Genomic DNA, 18,811 nt, shown 5'->3' on the forward strand with positions numbered 1-18,811 from the left:
AAATACGTTTTAGTTCAGACGATGTTCATTTAATGATTTACACTTTGAAACGCCCTCTTAAGCTTATCAGGTTTCGATACACGACAAAATAAATCTATAGGGATTTTCCGTTTATGAAGAGTTAATAATAGCCGGATAATAACGTTAAAAAATTGTGAGAGGCATTCCAAGTGACTTCTTAATGTATATAAGATGTCATCATTATAAAACATGGTAGGAAATTTGTTTTCGTTTCTGTAAATTTTAATAAGGAAAAAACAATAATGCGTTAATGAGGTTTCCTCCATTTCATTGATTTCAATTGCAATTATTTCACAGATGTATGATTTCTTGATAAAAAAAATCGAAATAATGAGGATAAATAAATATCTTGAGACATAATGTGTTTCATTTAACAACGCGATGTTTATATTTACAAACAATTCAACAGATAAACATGCCCTACATGCATTGTTATAGTCTTGAGTGGTGGCAAATTCTCCTAAATTGGGAGGCAACTTGTCTTGAGGGCAAGTTGTCCTGATTTCATTCCATCGACTGATAATTAAAACAAAATGTGTTTCTTAAGGTAAGGTTTGCGGTTACAGGGAGATAACTCACACATTTTCATTGTGACGTAACACGAACTACCCTTTATTTCAGTTATGACGTCAAAATTTATATGATATCATAATTGATTTTAATTTTTTTTTTAATTTCGCGGGTTTTTTTTAGTTTCAATGAAAAAATAAGAGGACACAAGCATTTTATCAATTTCCACGAAAACGAAATCCGCATCATATGGTTTTGAATAGTGTTTTAGAAACATCAGATTACACATATTCTAAGATACGTTTTTCCTGAAATCGGTGGACTTGGAAAGTTTTCAAATGAGATGTTTTCGTTCACATAATAGTAGTCCAAAATTAAGACTTATGTTGCATGTTATTCTCTTTTAGATAGTTCATCATACATTAATAAAAGTGAATCATGATAATAATAGTGATATTATTTTCGAACATTTTAAGCATATAAAAACCCCATAATAGTCATATATAAAATGTACATATTTTCACGAAATTGTTTACATTTCATCAAAATGAAAATTGGAAATCATGAACTTTGACCTTTTGTAGTTATAAAACGGGACGGGCAAAATTCATTTGAATTTCATGAGAAAAAGGACTCTAGTATAGTGAACAAAATGGTATGTAAGTTTGATACAACCTCTAAAACATGCAAGCCGCAAACCTTACCTTAATTATCTTTATTTAAAAAATGTGAATGTTAATGACTAAGATTTACCTGTCAGAGCGTCCTTTCTGGAAGTATACATGTAGACACACAGGGTATTGTTGACCCCTGATCCTACCCAGAGACATTGAGTGTTGGCATCATAATTTAGGCCCCATGGTTCACCCATCTCTTGTGATTTTGTCAGTAATTGTGACAGAAACTGACCGTCACTGTCTAAGATATGGATTGTTTTGCTTTTACCATCGCACACCAGGATGTGTGACAGTGAGTCAGTACAGATTCCATGCGGCAGCAGCTCTGATCCTGATGGATGTCCTTTGTAGGAGAAACGATGTCTTCCTCCACGCTCTGTCACCACTACAGCATTAAACGGGTCAGACACCACGACATCCTCATTGTTGTTTTCTGTTATAAAACTAGGATCTTGATACAGTTCCAGTCCTGTGTTGTCATGTTGTATGGTTTGTGTCAATTTTCCGCTCTCGTTGTACCGGGTTACCTTGCCTGTGAATGTCCAATACATACTCATCCCGACCAGTAGATCCCCAGTGGACGGGGACCAGTACACACACCGTGGTCTCCATGTAGAACCTGTTCTCTCTTTAAATGTGGTGGTTATTTTCATATCCTTTGACAGTTTGTTGATGTTATTATCCTCATCTATATAAATCAGTTCACTCTCACTGTTCACTGTGTGGAATCCAGTAAATGGATCAATACATGAATCCTCCAAACGATGTAGAGGGACACCTGTTGTGTCTGTCAACATGAGATTATTTCTATCATCACTGACCCAGACCCGGTCTGATGTCACACAGGAAATGTGATAAAAACGACGGACACCTTTCAGTTGAAAAAAAATTGGAGAAGACAGTTTCCATAGACGCTCGTTTTCTTTCTGTGTTTCTTCTGTCCAGGTGGTTGGGATTTCAGTTAGCGACTTTATCACATCAGCAGTGGTTTGATCTTGATCTACAAAAATCAAACATAATCAGACTACCATGTAATGTTATATCAAGTTTGAAATATATATTTCATTTAATTTTGAATCTTCACTGAAGTATTTATTTTTTTCATTAAAACGACAATCGACAACACCATGCTCTTCAATGCTAAGCAATTAGGTACTTTTACAAACTATAGTCAAATTTAATTATCTCATATTTTTACGTATTTACTTAGTAATCTAATTACTAATATTCTGTTTCATATTATTTTAAACTAATTGATTTATGGTTTGTTAGACATTGAGAGACAAAAAGAAAAGCACTGATAACTAATTGTTTTGCCCTTTTCTTAACTACAAATATCAAACAAGAAATCATAGTGACGCTAGCGTCAAATGGGCCGCAGAAAATGCAATTGTTGTATGAATCATCATTGGCTGTTTACATAAAAACGCACCACAAAGAAAAATATAAGGAGTTGGTTGTGGGTATTTTATATTTTCAGCAACACGTTTAACATATTTCTTTTATTATAATTAAAAATCGAGTTCATTTCTAACGGTAGTTGTATGAGCATGGCCATAGTATGAAGTAATGGAGAACACATTGATTTGTACATTATACTAATACAAAGTTCAACTCATCATTATTCTCGTGAAGATAATGTATTTCAAACCATTTTGACTTTTTGTTGCATTGTAGAATTAAAACGCAATACATTAGTCATAGAATTTCAAGGGACCACATGATAAAATAGGAATTGATTATTTTAAAGATACGTGTAAGATCATGATCATTCGATAGAATCTGCACAATTTAAAGGCAAAAATAAGCCGGATAATTTGTTTTCCTTTATGGAATTACTAGTATAAATCTTATCCTCACTTTAGTTTATGAAGATAACCATGGTTATTTAATTGCATGAGGTTCTCAAAAGAATAGAAAATAAATAAGTTAGTTCAAATTTTCAGGTCAATTCAAATGTTCAGTTCTTTCATATTTTAGCTTAAATAATTGATATGGATGTCATTTCAAGATATTTTTCTAACACTTTTCACATAGTAATATAATATAACACACACACACACACAAAATAATTTTATTCAAATCAGCAAATAAAAATTGAAATATATCATTTATATACAATTTCATGTCATTCAGGTTTTTAGTACACCAGGTCTTAAGTATGTCCAGTTTATTGATTTGAAAAAAAGGAAAAACTCCGAAATTTTCCGAAAAGATTATAGTCTCGATAAAATCGCGCCGAACACGAAAGTCTATGATCTGCTTCACATTTGCGAGTAAAACAATTAAAAAAAAATGCAATATTTTTTAACAGGCATAAAACATATTTCTAAATGCAAATTTACTTTTAATTCATAAAAGTAGGCATAATATTAATTAATTATAAAAACACTATCCCGCAGAAACGCAGTTACAATATCTAAATGTATATCAAATAACGGACCGCCTTCTGATGGCCCGTAATAAACAGTGTATAATTTATTTATTAAAAATTATATGGTCCCTCAATACGCATATAGTAATGATAATGACTCAGACTTACCTGCCAGAGCGTCCTGTCTAATGATATACCTGTATATAACAACCGTGTTGTTGAAACCTGTTCCGACCAAGAGACGGTGAGTGTTAACATCATAACTCAGGCTCTGTGGTGTAAATATCCCTGATGGTCTTGTCAGTAGATGTGACAGAAACTGACCGTCCTTGTCTATCATCTGTACTGTGTTGGTTCTACCATCACACACCAGGATGTGTGACAGCGCGTCAGTACAGATGCCGTATGAATCTAGTCCTGATTCCGATGGATGTCCTGTGTAGGAGAAACGATGTCTTCCTCCACGCTCTGTGACCACTACAGCACCGGGCAGAGAGTCAGACACCACGACATCCCCATTGTTGTTCTCTGTTATATATTTAGGTCCACTATACAGTCCCCGACCTGTGTTGTCGTTCTGTATGGTTTGTGTTAGTTCTCCACTCTGGTTGTACCGGGTTACCTTGCCTGTACCTGCCACTGTTAACTCCGTTAAGTCTTTATCATCTGTATCGTCGGAATCGTCTGTATCATCCCTTGGTTCCTTTCTATACATCCCGACGAGTAGATCCCCAGTGTATGGGGACCAGTACACACACAGTGGTGCCCATGTAGAGTCTGTTCTCTCTATAAATGTGGTGGTTGTTTTCATATCCTTTGACAGTTTGTTGATGTTATAATTCAAATCTATGTAAATTAGTTCACTCTCATTGTTCACTGTGTGAAATCCTCTATCAATATATAAATCACTACATGAAACCTCCACACAATGTAGAGAGACACCTGTGATGTCTGTCAAGATGATTTTTTTTCCATCACTGATCCAGACCCGGAAGCTATTTCTAAAATCATTGACCCAGACCAGGTGCGGTGTCGCACAGAAAATGTGAAAGCAACGATCAACACCAGTTAGCGTGAGAGATTGATGGAACTCGGCCTCAGACGTCAGTTTCAGCAGACACTCGTTTTCTACGTGTCGGTTTCCTCTCTCTGTGATTTGAATTGCACTCAGTAACTTCATCACATCCTTATTGTTAAGTGACTCAGTCATGGCGAGCTGGCTGGTGTGGAGGGTAAGATGTATTTGGGGGAGGGTTTTCTTTACAGTTGAGAGGAATTGTAGCACACTGAATGAGAATTCTGGCTGTACATATCTGTGTTCATATTCCTGAAGGCTGACAATATGTCTGCCCATTTCTATCATCTGTTTTAAACATCTGTGTTTGAAATCAAAGTCACAAAATACATTGTACTTGAAATCTTTTCTCACTTTGTTTATGAGATTCTTCAGTTTCGGGGCCTTTGTTAACATCTCTGATTGATAGAGGGAGAGTTCTGTGTGACAGATTTTGACATCAGCTTTGATTCCTGTCAGGAGAACAGGTCTGTAAAAGAGAGCCTCACTTCTGATGGTGTGAATGGTTCCTCTGTGTTGTTGTCGCTTTGTTTTATAGGCTGTTTTAACATCAAATTGTCTGTGAGTTCTATGTTTTCTGCAGTGGAAACAGACAGGGAGTTCACAAGGTTCACAGTACTTTATATAAACATGGCTAGGATGTCTCACACAGATCTCTTGTGCTGGGATGTAGTTGATTTTATCACGGTGTGACACAACATCATGGTCTATTGTTTGGAGATCTTTTACATGGTTTTCTTTACAATTGGGACATAAATCACATGGACACGTTTTACAATAGTACTCTGTGTCCCCTGGACACTTAGAACACAGATTTACTTTAAATTGGATGCTTGCTCTGTCCATGATTTTGATGGTCGAGGTCTTTAAATCACAACCTGTTTTAAAAAAAAGTAAAATGTTTTAAAATCATGTCAACCACTTTTTACCTGTTTAATGATTTCATAGAAACAATATCAAATTTTATCAGGAATCTTTAAATTTAAAACAGTTGCTACTTTAAAGTACTTATATTCCTCCCCTAGATAAAAAAAATGTCTATTGTTCTGGCTCTGATTATAGAAAAAAACCTAACCGGTAAAGGGAATATAGAACAAAACTGTTGATGAGATAGAGACAGCGAGCAAACGATTAGAAGAGAAATAATGATATGATGCTAAACATGTACTCCTTCTACTTATCTCATTTTCTCTCCTTCCTAACCATACATTTTGCACTTTTGTTTGTTTTTCTCTCTCTCACTCTCTCTCTCTCTCATTCACTTTTCTCAGCTTCATGTACTCTTTCTTCTTTGTATCACAATATCTGATATTGTTCTATCTGTATCACACGCGCTTTTCTCTCATTTTCTCTCTCATACTTTATCTGTCTAACTTGTACTTTAGCTCTTTCTTCTTTTCCCCTATTCCCTCTTTTTGTATATTTCTCTCTCATGTATCTTTGCTTATTCTTTATCATTTTCTCTGCAAAAGATGCATTTTTATTTGCCCCTCCCCATATTTGTCTGTTGATGTCTTTATTTGTCTATCTGTCTGTTTCTATCGCTGTATCTCCTTTTTTCTCTTTCTCTTTCTCTCTTTCTCTGACTCAAGTTTTCTCTGCTTAATTATAACCTTGCTCTCTCTCTCTCTCTCTCTCTTTCTTTCTCTCTCTTTCTTTCTCTTTCTCTTTTAGTCTTTCTTTGCTGAACATTGATTTTTGCTCTCTTTCTCTTTCTCTCTCTCTCTCTCTTTGTTCTACATTACAAAAACTTAGTTATTGAATACAGTACTGACATATGATTGCCTTCTTTCTGATCCTGTTTAATTTTGTTTACATGTTACTTATATCTTTAGTTCGTTCTTATCCACATTTATAAAATACATGTTAAATTGTATTTGTGTCTGTCGACAATGTAGAAAACAAAGTATTATTATCATCATGTACAATAACACCTACTCAAAAATGTGTGCAAACTGAGAACCCATCAAATTCTATATGAAGCCAATTTGCCTTAACCTGGCTGATTATTTGAATGTTCTCCGGGGCAGATAATAAGACAATATCCCAGCTATAACATTACCAGAAGGATATCTTTTGCTTGTTTGACAATTCAATCAACAAATGGGGATGCGGGAAGGCCCTGAAACCCTCACCCTCTCTCTCCCTCTCTCTCTCTCTCTCTCTCTCTCGTTTTCTCCCTCTATCTTTCTCTCTCTCTCTCTCTCTGCTGAACATGTACTCTTGCTGCTCCATCTGTCTCATTTATCTGCTTCAAAAGTATTCTTGTTCTTTCTCTCTTTCATTCTTTCTATAATAGCAACATGTACTCTCACTCTAACTTTTGCTGCTCTTTGTTTATTCTTTATTCTTCTTTGCTGCATTAATAGTTGTTCTTTATCTTTTTATCTCTTCCACTTTTTTGTAAATTATACTCTCACTGTACATACCCTGAAATGTGCCCCTACATCATTTGCACGATGCGTTTCAATACGTTTGTTTTAAAAGGTACAGTAAGCATTGTGAATGGTATGGTAAGTTTTGTAAACGGGACAATTCGTTTCTTGCACGGAACAGTACGGTTCGTTTCGTAGCACATTTCATGGTCTAAAATGTGTCAGTTCTTTGGTAAAGAATTTATGCTTTCTTCGGCCTGAGCCTTCGGGCAACAGTTTCTATCTCAGGGCTTACACAGTGACTACTGTCCTATATCCATTTATTTTAAAAGATGTATACCATAACGGTTTTATATAATACACACAATAAATGAACTCGTGGTTTTCCTGAGTGACTAAGTTGACCTATACGACATAGTATAGCTACGCAAAACTAGTGATATAACATGAATACTATATCAAGGGCCTTCCTTCTTTGTCCGATTAGTCAACGTCAGAAACTAAAAATACAGCATTTAACTACACAGAATAATGATATTTTATAAGTATCAGACCGTTATATCAATGACACGATAACAACAAGTAAGTGCAATATTCAAGTGACAAAAGAGAATATTCTACAACACCCTCTTTAAAAGGAGATTACAAGATATTTATGGATTTTGTTTTTTAATCACAAACACATTTGAATTTCTTTTAAAAAAACAAACACGGAAACACGGGGTCCGTGGGCGACATTGTTCACTTGAGTAACATAATGATTTCAGATTCATGGGGTCATATACAAACAAAAGATGCTTATGCCCTCCTCCAAGTCTAGGTGGTATAAATTTGTTAAATATTGCTCGGTCGTACCTAAAACTGAACATGGTTTATATCTTTTCAGATTTTAGTTACATAAACTAATAAAAGCAATGTTATATTTTAAATCTATTACATTCAACGAAAGCTTTGAAGGCTGTTAGTTATTAAAATGTGATTGCGAAATGTTTGCTTGTTTTTAAAAAATGATAGATATTAAATAATATACCAATGCCGAGAGAATGTTCTGCTCCTAACATAGGTGCTTTGTATTAAATCTCAAATTTGGGTATTTTTCGTCTAAAATAGGTTTTCAAGAAGAATTCGCTCTGAAATCTAGCAACACAATGTGTTTGGAAAGATTAAAATCGCATTTTATATTTGCCCATCTTCAAGTTTGAGTGACTTAAATGTATTCTAGTTTCACTCAGAACAAAAACTTTGATAGAGGTTTTCTTCATTCCCGTTGATTACAATGAGGAAATACGCCTGGTGCCACTAGTGCATTATATGCAGGTATCAATTATATGGAAACGGTGTGACCGTTGGACTTCGCGCAAATTTTACACAGTGTAGTTTGATTTTTGTATAAAAATTTATTTGAAATGCACACAGTAGGATTTGACTACTAAAATCATAAGCCAAAGCTAAACTGAACGTCGCGTGCTCAGTCTACATTATGACGCCATGTTTCATACCTAAAAATGAGTTACGTTATTCGGACAAAAAGTATTTCCTTTTTTGTTTATCAAATTATTTCGTATGGCGACTACCTATAATAATATTAAATACTCTGTTAAGTATCTTAAAGATCATTTTCTTAATATAAAACCAATAGCGAGCGCAGCTGGCCAGCGCGCAGCGCCGGCGAGCGAAGCGAGCTGTAAGAACCAGTGTGCGCGGGAAAAAGAACGAGCTAAACCTATGGTTCATCAAACAATTTTTTGTCTACGTCCCATAATGCTCTCTAATGTTTCCACCCGTGGTGCTATGCCAAAAATGGCCGACTTTTAACTCGTAATTTACGGTGTCTTAAGGTTTGAAAACACGTTTTGAGTACCGCATATTGTTAGGCGAGACTCAAGAGATTTGTTACATGCTTCCATACCTTCGTAATGAGTCGTGATATGTAAACAAAGACGAACAAAGTCATGGATGACGTTACAGTGCTCTCACGCTATTTTTCCCGCGATACAGTTAGAGGTGAATCAAACATGTGTAATGCGTGTACTAGCTATTTCAGTATAGACTGCCATACCTGCCACATTGACATTGTATTGATTTGTTTTTAATTTTTTTAATATGAATTATATAAAAATACACTAGCAAGAGTCATTCTTTACTGTCATATCTATCCATTTTTAATCTAATTGTGAATGCATGCACATTAGGCAGGTAAGTATATGAATAGGGAGGAAATAAACAATAGGACATTTTGAACTAAATAGTAATGAATAAAGAGAAAAAATAAACGGTTAAAAAATTGATGTAGATATTGCATTTTTAAAAGTGGGAAATTACAAACCTACAAACAGGGACCGGACTCTCTCTCTCTCTCTCTCTCTCTCTCTCTCTCTCACTCTCTCTCTCTCTCTCTTTCCCTCTCTCTCTCGGGAGAGGGGTAGGGGGTTGCGTTGTATGTATCATAACCATCAAAATTAGTACCTTTGGCATACTTATTGTAGAGCAATACTCTCTCAAAATTTCCTTGACGTTCGTTGATACCTAAATAACACTAGATTGACAATGATGCAAGGTATATGTATTTCTTGTTGCGCTCGCCAAAACGGTAGCACAGTAAAACATATTAACATATTAAGTATTTGATTGAAGCAGTATTGAAACTAATCTGGCTTTTACATGATTTGTTTTAAAATATAAATTACATTCAATTGAAACATTGGGCAGTTTTTAATTAGAATTAGTGCCAACAAATATCGATAAGTGCCAGTTAATCAATAACAGAAATAACGTTTTTAAACAAAATGGCGGCTAATATGGTTGCGCCTAGGACTGAACGAATTTTTATAGCCCAAAGTACACTTGATTTAAATTTCACTGATTTTCTTATATATACGTGTTACCATTAAATCTCGCTGCGCTTGGTATAATTTAGTGTAAAAAGAAAATGGGCATAACAATTGAAGCTCAAGTAATAGTATAAACTATATATGAAACCATTTAAAATTCATTGGAAACCATTGACTGAATCAAATTTGTTAAAGTCAACTTTGATTATACTCTGTCGACAGCAAAATCCCAATCATTGTTTCAAAATTGCTTTATCAAACATCTTCGTAATAAATGAAAATCAGTTTACTTTTACTTTAACTGTGATTCAGACATGTTCAGATATGTCTGAACACACTTATCAAGTAACATTTCTTTCTTCAAGAATGGAAAACATAACATTAAACAACTAATTTGTAAAATAGCAAACGCTTACCTTTAATATGACAAAGGTCTCTCCTCTACGATAAGACAGACAAAGTAAATCAGATAACTCTTTTCTTGTTTGTGTAACATTTTTCGGAAAGAAAGTATTAATCTATATCACAATAATCTATACACGCAAGGCATGCATTTTCGCTCCTTCTTTAATCACAGCAAAATGTTCGTCACCATGATAAGTGTGTTTTGCTCAAGCGATTTTAAATGTTGTGTATGGTGATCCGGGTGAACCTGTTTTAAACAGACACCATAACAGTGGCAACGCGTACTTAGGCCCCGCATTAACTGCATACAGATCGTTATTTGTGCAGGGGATTTAAATTTGTATCCTGTGCTGCTGTACAAGACTGCCTTGGTTCTAATTGTGCGTCAATAATCCTTATTTATTCTGCTTTGAATATCAGTTTACTTTTTGTAAAATTGTGCAAACGCAAGGTACAAGGTTTTTGTGGAGTATTAGCATTCTGTTTTCAACTAAAAAAGTATAGTGTGTTTGATTATATACAAAATTGTGAGATATTTGTCGATAAAGTGTAGTAGATACATTATGTTAATAAATTGTATCTCAATAAGTTTGATCACCATTTGTTCGGGTCTTTACTCCACAATGAAAATAACCCTCATAACATCGCAATGTTTCATTTTTTTTAGAGATTTATAAAGAAACAGATTTTAATGTGTACTGAATAAATTCAAAAACTGTACACAATTGCGCTGTTTAATTTTGTTTCAGAGCCTTATTGAATAGCTGTAAAGCGTATAGCGTATAGAATATATGCAATTTAAACACGCCTCTCGGAAACACCAAGCGGTTCGTAACTATCGATGATTTATTCAATACCTCGTTATCTCTACTCCCCGAAATACAAAACACTCGCCCAAATCTTTGTTGGTGTTCTCAATCTCACAAGTAGCTGTCATATTGGAATGGGAAGCTGTCGTGTAAAACTTGCAAAGCTTTTGGTGGGATCTTAACGCTCCTAAAAAGTGACTTTTACCTTTTGTCAAAGCCTTCAGATCTATGAATGTCCATATGTAGGATACATTTCGTAATTCAAAAGCACCTGATTATTCATTTACGTGTTCCCCACATTCGGTTCAGTGTAGTTAGATCTTTATAAATTGAGGACTTTGGACTTTAATTTTTACTCTCTCACACAACATTGGATGAATTGCGAAAAAAAGTTGTCGCGAATAAAAGTGGGTTAACAGTATTCTAATGGTACGTCAACAACCAATAAAAGTGGGTTTACAGTATTCTAATGGTACGTCAACAACCAATAAAAGTGGGTTAACAGTATTCTAATGGTACGTCAACAACCAATAAAAGTGGGTTTACAGCATTCTAATGGTACGTCAACAACCAATAAAAGTGGGTTTACAGTATTCTAATGGTACGTCAACAACCAATAAAAGTGGGTTTACAGTAGTCTAATGGTACGTCAACAACCAATAAAAGTGGGTTTACAGTATTCTAATGGTACGTCAACAACCAATAAAAGTGGGTTTACAGTATTCTAATGGTACGTCAACAACCAATAAAAGTGGGTTTACAGTATTCTAATGGTACGTCAACAACCAATAATTCCTCTGTTTAGATGAATTTATTTTTTGTAAATTTGAATAAAGCAAACTAAGATACCTAGTTTTTATAAAATTATATAATGATAGCTTACCTCGTCTGAAAACTTCCTTATCTTAAGTCAAAGCGTGTTTCTCTAATGTCAATTTAATGTCGGTCAGAACCGTATTGATCAATTCTTGACCCAGTCTGACTCAGACGTTCCCAAAACAGGGAATCGATCTTTGTGTGTGAATGTGTTATTCTTTTGTTTTCTTTTTCTAATTACGGAATGAGTTTACAATAGTAGCAACACCTTCACAGATTTCTAACCACACACGTGTAGACCTGACAGTTTGCTATCGGTGTACTTGTAAAATCGTTATGAAATATAGTTTAGCAAGCTGTGCATAATTATTGTATTAGCAAGCTGTGCATAATTATTGTATAATATGTTTTTTTTTAAATAATAATGATATATAAAATATTGATAAGAATTATTCATGGTAAAGTGTTAAGTACAGTTCAGCAGATTTCTACATAAGTGAAGCGTCATTTTCCCACCATTTGTTGACGCGAGAGGAGACATAACTCTTAACAATCAATTTGTGGCAATGTAAGTGTTGTGTTTGTGTGTGTTTGTTACGGATATGAAAAAAAACCCTGACGATTTCTTCACAAGTTCGGTGTTAATAACTTGAAAATCAGCTAAACAGAGAAAAAGTTCAATTAATTTCAAAGTCAGATATACGGGGTAAATCATTTTTATTTTTGTTTACAGCGGGGGTCGTTTTTCAATGTCGATTATTTCTCTTTAGTTTAACATTAAGAAAAATAACCCCAGGGTTTTTTTTCTTCAATAAAACAAATCAAATAATACTACAGCAAGGGGGTCATTCACACATGTACGTCGAAAAACTACCCACGGTCATTATTCTACGGGGATCATTATTTTTCGTTACACCGGCTGGGAATAATATCTAGAGAACATTTCCTCTATTTCAATTAATTGTTTCTGATTTGTTTATTCGTAAACGGTGATGTAAATAGCTTTTCGCGACTCCTTAACAAGGCGACGTCATAAAAGCAAATCAGTCAAGACTACCCAAGCTTAGTTAGAAGCGCAATACGACGGTTTGCTATTATAACGGATATAAGGATGTGGGAATTCCTGTGAACTAAAATCATGTAAAACATCTGTAACTTAATTCGTAACAGAATGTCAGAAGTGACGGTTTGATGCCTACAATGTTTCAAAAATAACTTTGCGCAAAATTGATGGTGAATTTTGGTTTGTTTTTTATATTATTGTAAAGTTTTGAGTTCTTTCTAATTTGGCTGCTCTACTTAAGCTATGATGAATAAATCATTTTCTCAATGACAAATTTAAATCAACAATACACTATTCCTCATTTTTCTCTAGAGCGCTAACGCTTGCCACTGCGCTCTTATGTATAACCCATAGGCGTCGGAACCGGGGGGGGGGGGGGGCTAGGGGGAAACAATATGTTATGGTAGGTAAGATTTTTTGTTTTGGAAGTAAAGGTCCCCCCCCCCCGGATTAGGATTTTCATGATTTTGGGAATTAGGTTTTTTTCTCTCAATATTTCTGAGGACCAGTCTAGCCCCCTACTTTCAATTTGCTTCCGACGCCAGTGTAACCGCACTATAAGAGTGCACAACCCCGAATGAAATATAGATATTCCCAAGTCGACTATCAAATAGGTACAAAGCTTTATTTTCAAGTCTCAAAAGCCTTATTCAGGCACGTAAGATCTATCTTTTACTATAACCTCATTTTTCCTCGATCTCCACTTGGCGACTTCAACTCCAAAAATGACTCTTAGAGTTCCTGTCTCCGCTTTATATACCATTCTGTCACGTGACAAAAGTCTCGCAGAACAGTAAGGATTTCAAAACAGGAAGGAATAAAACATACTCTAGAGAACTGAAAGGTGTTATTGATTTTCATTAACTACTTCCGTTTCATAAAAAAACAATTATTGACTGTATTTCCAGGCAACATTCATTATGTTAGCCCCCTTAATTCCTCCCTCGTTGGCTAATATTATCAATGTTGCCCTCAACCCCAGTCAATATTTGTATATTATCAACTATGATGCAGACCCTGAAATGTGCTACTACACCTCATAAACGAACCGTTCCGTACCGTTCAAAAAGCGACCCATACCGTTCACGAAACGAACCGTGTAAAACGCATATAATATGCAATACCAGCCCCAAAACGGCAAAAAAAAAAAAAAAAAAAAAGCGTACAATACCAATAAGAGTGCAGCTTCCATATAAGGCTTATTAAGATAATGTCTTTCGATGAATACAGACGGATATAATCGCTGACCAGATAAGTTCAATGTTTGCTAGATTTTTTTATACGGGATTAGATAACATACTAAAACTTAACACTGTCATTTTTATTAAAACCGTCACAAAAATGTTTTATTTCCTTTCTTAGACTTTAATCATTTCTTTGGTTTTCGACTTAGAATTAGATGGCAGATTTTATAAACATTGTTAAATATCGATGTTCACACAAATTCCTTGTAATACTATTTTGATTATTTTTATCAGATGTCTTAAACATTGTTTAACTTTTTAGAGGTCCGTGTTGCTCTGCTTTGGATTTGTATTTCGTTTTAAGGATTTTTGAGATAGTTGACAGTTTGTTATTGTCAGTTAAATCATACAGTGAGGGATGCCAACCAAATTATAAATATCGACACTAAAAGCAACTGACTTATTGTTTGTATCTAGTTGTATACATAATTATCGTAAGAAATATGTTACATGTACATCGTTTAACGGAATAACAAAAACCAATAGTCATTTTTTGACTATACACGGGTTGTTATTTCAGGTAAGAGAAGCGATGACGGGTACATGTAAATGTGATCTGTGTATACAAACAAGTGTAAAAAATCAATATTAAAGTGAATACAAATCCGTGCCAAAACACTTTATAACAGTCGATTTCAAGATTTCCAAACTGAAAATCATTGTTTTTCTTATCATTAATTGAGTGTATTTTGTTTTTACATCGTCTGTTCATCAGGGGAATTTGATCGGCAGTAGTAATTGTAAGCAATAAATAATTATCATTCAGTGATTATATAAATTATGAATGAAGAAATAAAAAGATGCTTGAACAAATAACAACTAGCCGGAAATCAAGACAACGATAAAGGAAAACTAAAGAAATATCCTAATAAAGTTGGGTAAATTTTTCAAAGCAATTTTAAATGGATTAGAAACATTTAAAGACTTAAATACAGGTACATGTAGATGTATAGATATAAAAACTTAAGGTAAAATAACAAAAATATATCGGATTAAAGTCAGTCTTTAATCTATTTTAATAATTAAATTTATCTAAAATTAAATACAAATAATGTCAGACTAATCAAAATTTAACTATCCCCCGCTTCCCGATTTTCAACGAGTACACGTTTCACGCAACGTATCAACAAACTTAGGAACGGATGGAAGTTCTGATTTTAAGTTGATAATTTGAAATGCATTTGAAATATATGATATAAATTGAGGAATATTACCAGCTTGCTCAATTCAATGGGGCAACAAACTAACCAAAATTCGAGATAATTCAAAGCATTCAGGCTACGCCTACCTCATTTATAAAACGCACAAATTGTTCACAAAACCTGCAACTGTTTTAGCAAAGCGTACCGTGCAAGAAGCTAAACCTACCGTTCACAAATCGAACCGTACCGTTTACAAAGCGAACTTTGCCGTTCATAAAATGACCCGTACCGTACACAAAGCGATCCGTACCGTTCACAAAATTACCGTTACTGTTCACAAAGCGAGCCTTGCCGTTCACAATATGAACCGTACCGTTCACAAAACGAACCGTACCGTTCACAAAATGACCGTTACCATTCACAAAGCGAGCCTTGCCGTTCACAATGTGAACCGTACCGTTCACAAAACGAACCGTACCGTTCACAAAATGACCGTTACCATTCACAAAGCGTGCCTTACCGTTCACAATATGAATCGTACCGTTCACAAAACGAACCGTACCATTAACAAATGACCCGTACCATTCACAAAGCGAACCGTACCGTTCACAAAATGATCCGTACCGTTCACAAAGCGAACCGTACTGTTCACAAAATGACCGTTACCATTCACAAAGCGAGCCTTGCCGGTCACAATATGAACCGTACCGTTCACAAAACAAACCGTACCGTTCACGAAATGACCCGTACCATTCACAAACCGAACCGTACCGTTCACAAAACGAACCGTACCGTTCACAAGGCGAACCGTACTGTTCATAAAATGACCGTTACCGTTCACAAAGCGAGCCGTACCGTTCACAAAGCGTACCAAACCAAACCGTTCAACTGGTGTATAGGCCATTTCAGTCTTTAAATTATCATGTAATATGCTATAAAATTTCAGTTAATAGTATAATATCAAGGACCAAAAATAGACTTATGGAAAAATATTTGATAACCCATTATATTATGTAATCCCTAGATTGCTCTTTGCAGAATGGATGTTTTTGTGCGAAATTGTATTTAAAATAATGATATCAAAACATTTTCCTTGTTTAAAATCTCCATAATTACAAATAATTGAATTGACATTTAATTTTCCATTCTGCTAAGTAAATAAGGGGATGTATATAAAAGATCGAATCTTGGTACTGGCCAGAGGTGTCCAAAATGATCTTCAAAATCTTCTTTGTTCTATATGTTATTGGAGTGAGGGACATGGCATGTTGTTGCTGTCAGTATTTTATACTTAATCACATTTATTCTCTAGCAATTTAATGTTAACCGCAACATAATTGTTTAGTATTAGTACAGTTTTCTTTACTAAAGTAACGTGGATATTTTTTAAGCCAAGATAAAATCAAAGTAATTGTAAGACTCATATTTAAAACAGAATAAGACATGTTCCTGTTATTGGAACTCTAAGTTTTACATGTATGTATAGTTGAGTGTCCCTTAGTAACAGAAGATATGGCCAAGACCTGCATAACTACTGACCCGGAATGTGCTGCAGTGCCTCTGACGGAAGACAACTGCTTCAATGTATGCAATATAATCTGTTCAAGGACGCCAACAAGCTGTTTTGTTTTGTTGTATCATTCTGTAGAATCATTTACGTTTGAGGCTTTTTTTTTTACTTTTTTGTTTGGAAGTAATTTTACGGATGCGTAGGTTTTCAGTTTCAGTCAGAAAACTAACTCTGTCAAAATTTGTGTTTGTCGAGGTTGTAAATTGATTTAAGGGGGGGGGGGGACTTGTCACGAATACTACGAAAATTGTGCAACTACGAATACTAATTATATCATAGTAACTACATGACTACATACAATAAAAAGTGCCGCTTTACCTTAAAACAAGCCGTTAATTGCAAGAAACAAATCGCGTTTTTTTTAAAAAGGTACTAATTTTTGAAAGTCCCGTCTTGAAACGGCAAAAAAAGCGTGACGTAATGAACATTACCTTGCATGAAACGAATCGTGTCTTTTTAATATCTCATTTCATCGCATCTTATCAGAAATTGGACGGAAGACCCACCCGTTGCTCGCAGCGAGATTCCATCAAGTTATTAAGGTCTTCCTTTTTCAAAATGAAGACATTATTGCTTTGGGGTTTTTTTTTCACTAGTATTATAATATGGGTTTTTTCTGTCATGTTTTCTCAAAACACCCCATGCGCTTTCATGAAACTTTCAGATTTTATTATTAACAAAATTTGTAAAAAAAAAAATAAAAAAAATTACGCGCCATTCTTGGTCGTCACTTCCGGTCCCAAGAGACAAAGGATTCTATGTTTCTGTTTGTTAATGATTTTTCTAAAAATATCAAAGATAAATCTTTTAAAATTTTCAGGGATGGTAGAAAGTGTCCTGCCGCAGTTCCCTTTGCATATCCGAACGTCTGCCGTCACTTCCGGTCGTGACCGGAAGGAAATAAAAAACTTAGAATATGGCTTAGATTATGAAAATTTGTTTTAAAATTGAACCACGCATTTTCAAGATTTTGGGCTCCAATGTCCTGAAGCGAGAGTCCGCGTAGCTCAGTTGTTCGATTTGGGTTCAGTTTTCAAGTGTTTTTTTTTTTAATTGTGTTTTTGTTAATTGATTTCATTTTTAAAACGATGGATTTTAATGTTATCCGTTTTAGATTTACAATAAATTTTAGATATATTTAAAACATTCTTTCCAACAAAAACATAAAAACGGGCGGAATACACATCACAGTGCATCCACCCCCTCCTCTTCCGAAGATACATGTAGGAGGGCCTATTGCTTAATTGTTGTCCGTCTTTTTGTCTGTCTGTATGTCGGTGGAACAAACAACAGTTTTCTTTTTATTTTTACAACTTAAAATACAGATTTATTATATAATTATTTAGATGGTTCATTTTTGGGTCAATAGAGGAATTTTTAGAAAAATTATGCCCCTTGGACTTCCACTTAAACGCAGTTTCCGGTTTTTATTTTTTGTTTTTTGTTTTGGTCGCCGATATACTGAATTGAAATTTGGTATACAGATTTATCATAAGAATATCTAGGTCAACTTTGATTTTAAATACGATCAATCTATCTTTGACAGAGTTGTGCTTTTTGGACTAAAAAATTCTTACATGTATTTTGTTTTTGCAAGTTCAAGGTTTACTTTGTGGTCGCGCCGACCAGAAAGTACGGGAAATGTTAACTGTAACATCATACAAAACAACAATTCGTCATAAATGCTAGTAAATAAAGTAATTACCGATTGTTATGGCGACGAAAACATTAAACTACATTGAAAATTACCTATACGTGCAACTTTGTAGTCATATAAGTTAAACAGAAAATAAATATAAACAACTGACTGATCGCGGTGCACTTGTCTATGTGACGTCATACTGTAAATTTTGACGCATATTGTGTGTAGAAAGAGGCGGATCAAGCAATTTTTTAACA

The 18,811-nt window shown here is 34.7% G+C and overlaps 1 protein-coding gene across 1 annotated transcript; it reads right to left on the bottom strand.

Annotated features, from left to right (window-relative positions):
- Nucleotides 1-1,273: 1,273 nt before the first annotated feature.
- On the bottom strand, nt 1,274-10,478 carry LOC128174882 (uncharacterized). Its single transcript, XM_052840308.1, has 3 exons — nt 10,280-10,478; nt 3,751-5,535; nt 1,274-2,208 (listed from the first exon to the last, which is right to left on the bottom strand). The coding sequence occupies exons 2-3, from the start codon at nt 5,501-5,503 to the stop codon at nt 1,274-1,276; spliced, it is 2,688 nt and encodes an 895-aa protein (XP_052696268.1). The 5' UTR covers nt 5,504-5,535; nt 10,280-10,478.
- Between the last annotated feature and the right edge of the window lie 8,333 nt (nt 10,479-18,811).

The sequence above is a fragment of the Crassostrea angulata genome, chromosome 2 (genome assembly GCF_025612915.1).
Source record: "Crassostrea angulata isolate pt1a10 chromosome 2, ASM2561291v2, whole genome shotgun sequence".
In the NCBI taxonomy this organism is placed as follows: Eukaryota; Metazoa; Mollusca; class Bivalvia; order Ostreida; family Ostreidae; genus Magallana; species Magallana angulata.

What these genes read in the sequence shown, in the direction of transcription:
- LOC128174882 (XM_052840308.1), bottom strand. Translation starts at nt 5,503, where the DNA reads ATGGACAGAGCAAGCATCCAATTTAAAGTAAATCTGTGTTCTAAGTGT. An exon ending in TAGACAGGACGCTCTGGCAG is followed by an intron (nt 2,209 to 3,750) that starts GTAAGTCTGAGT and finishes TGATTTTTGTAG; the next exon opens with ATCAAGATCAAACCACTGCT.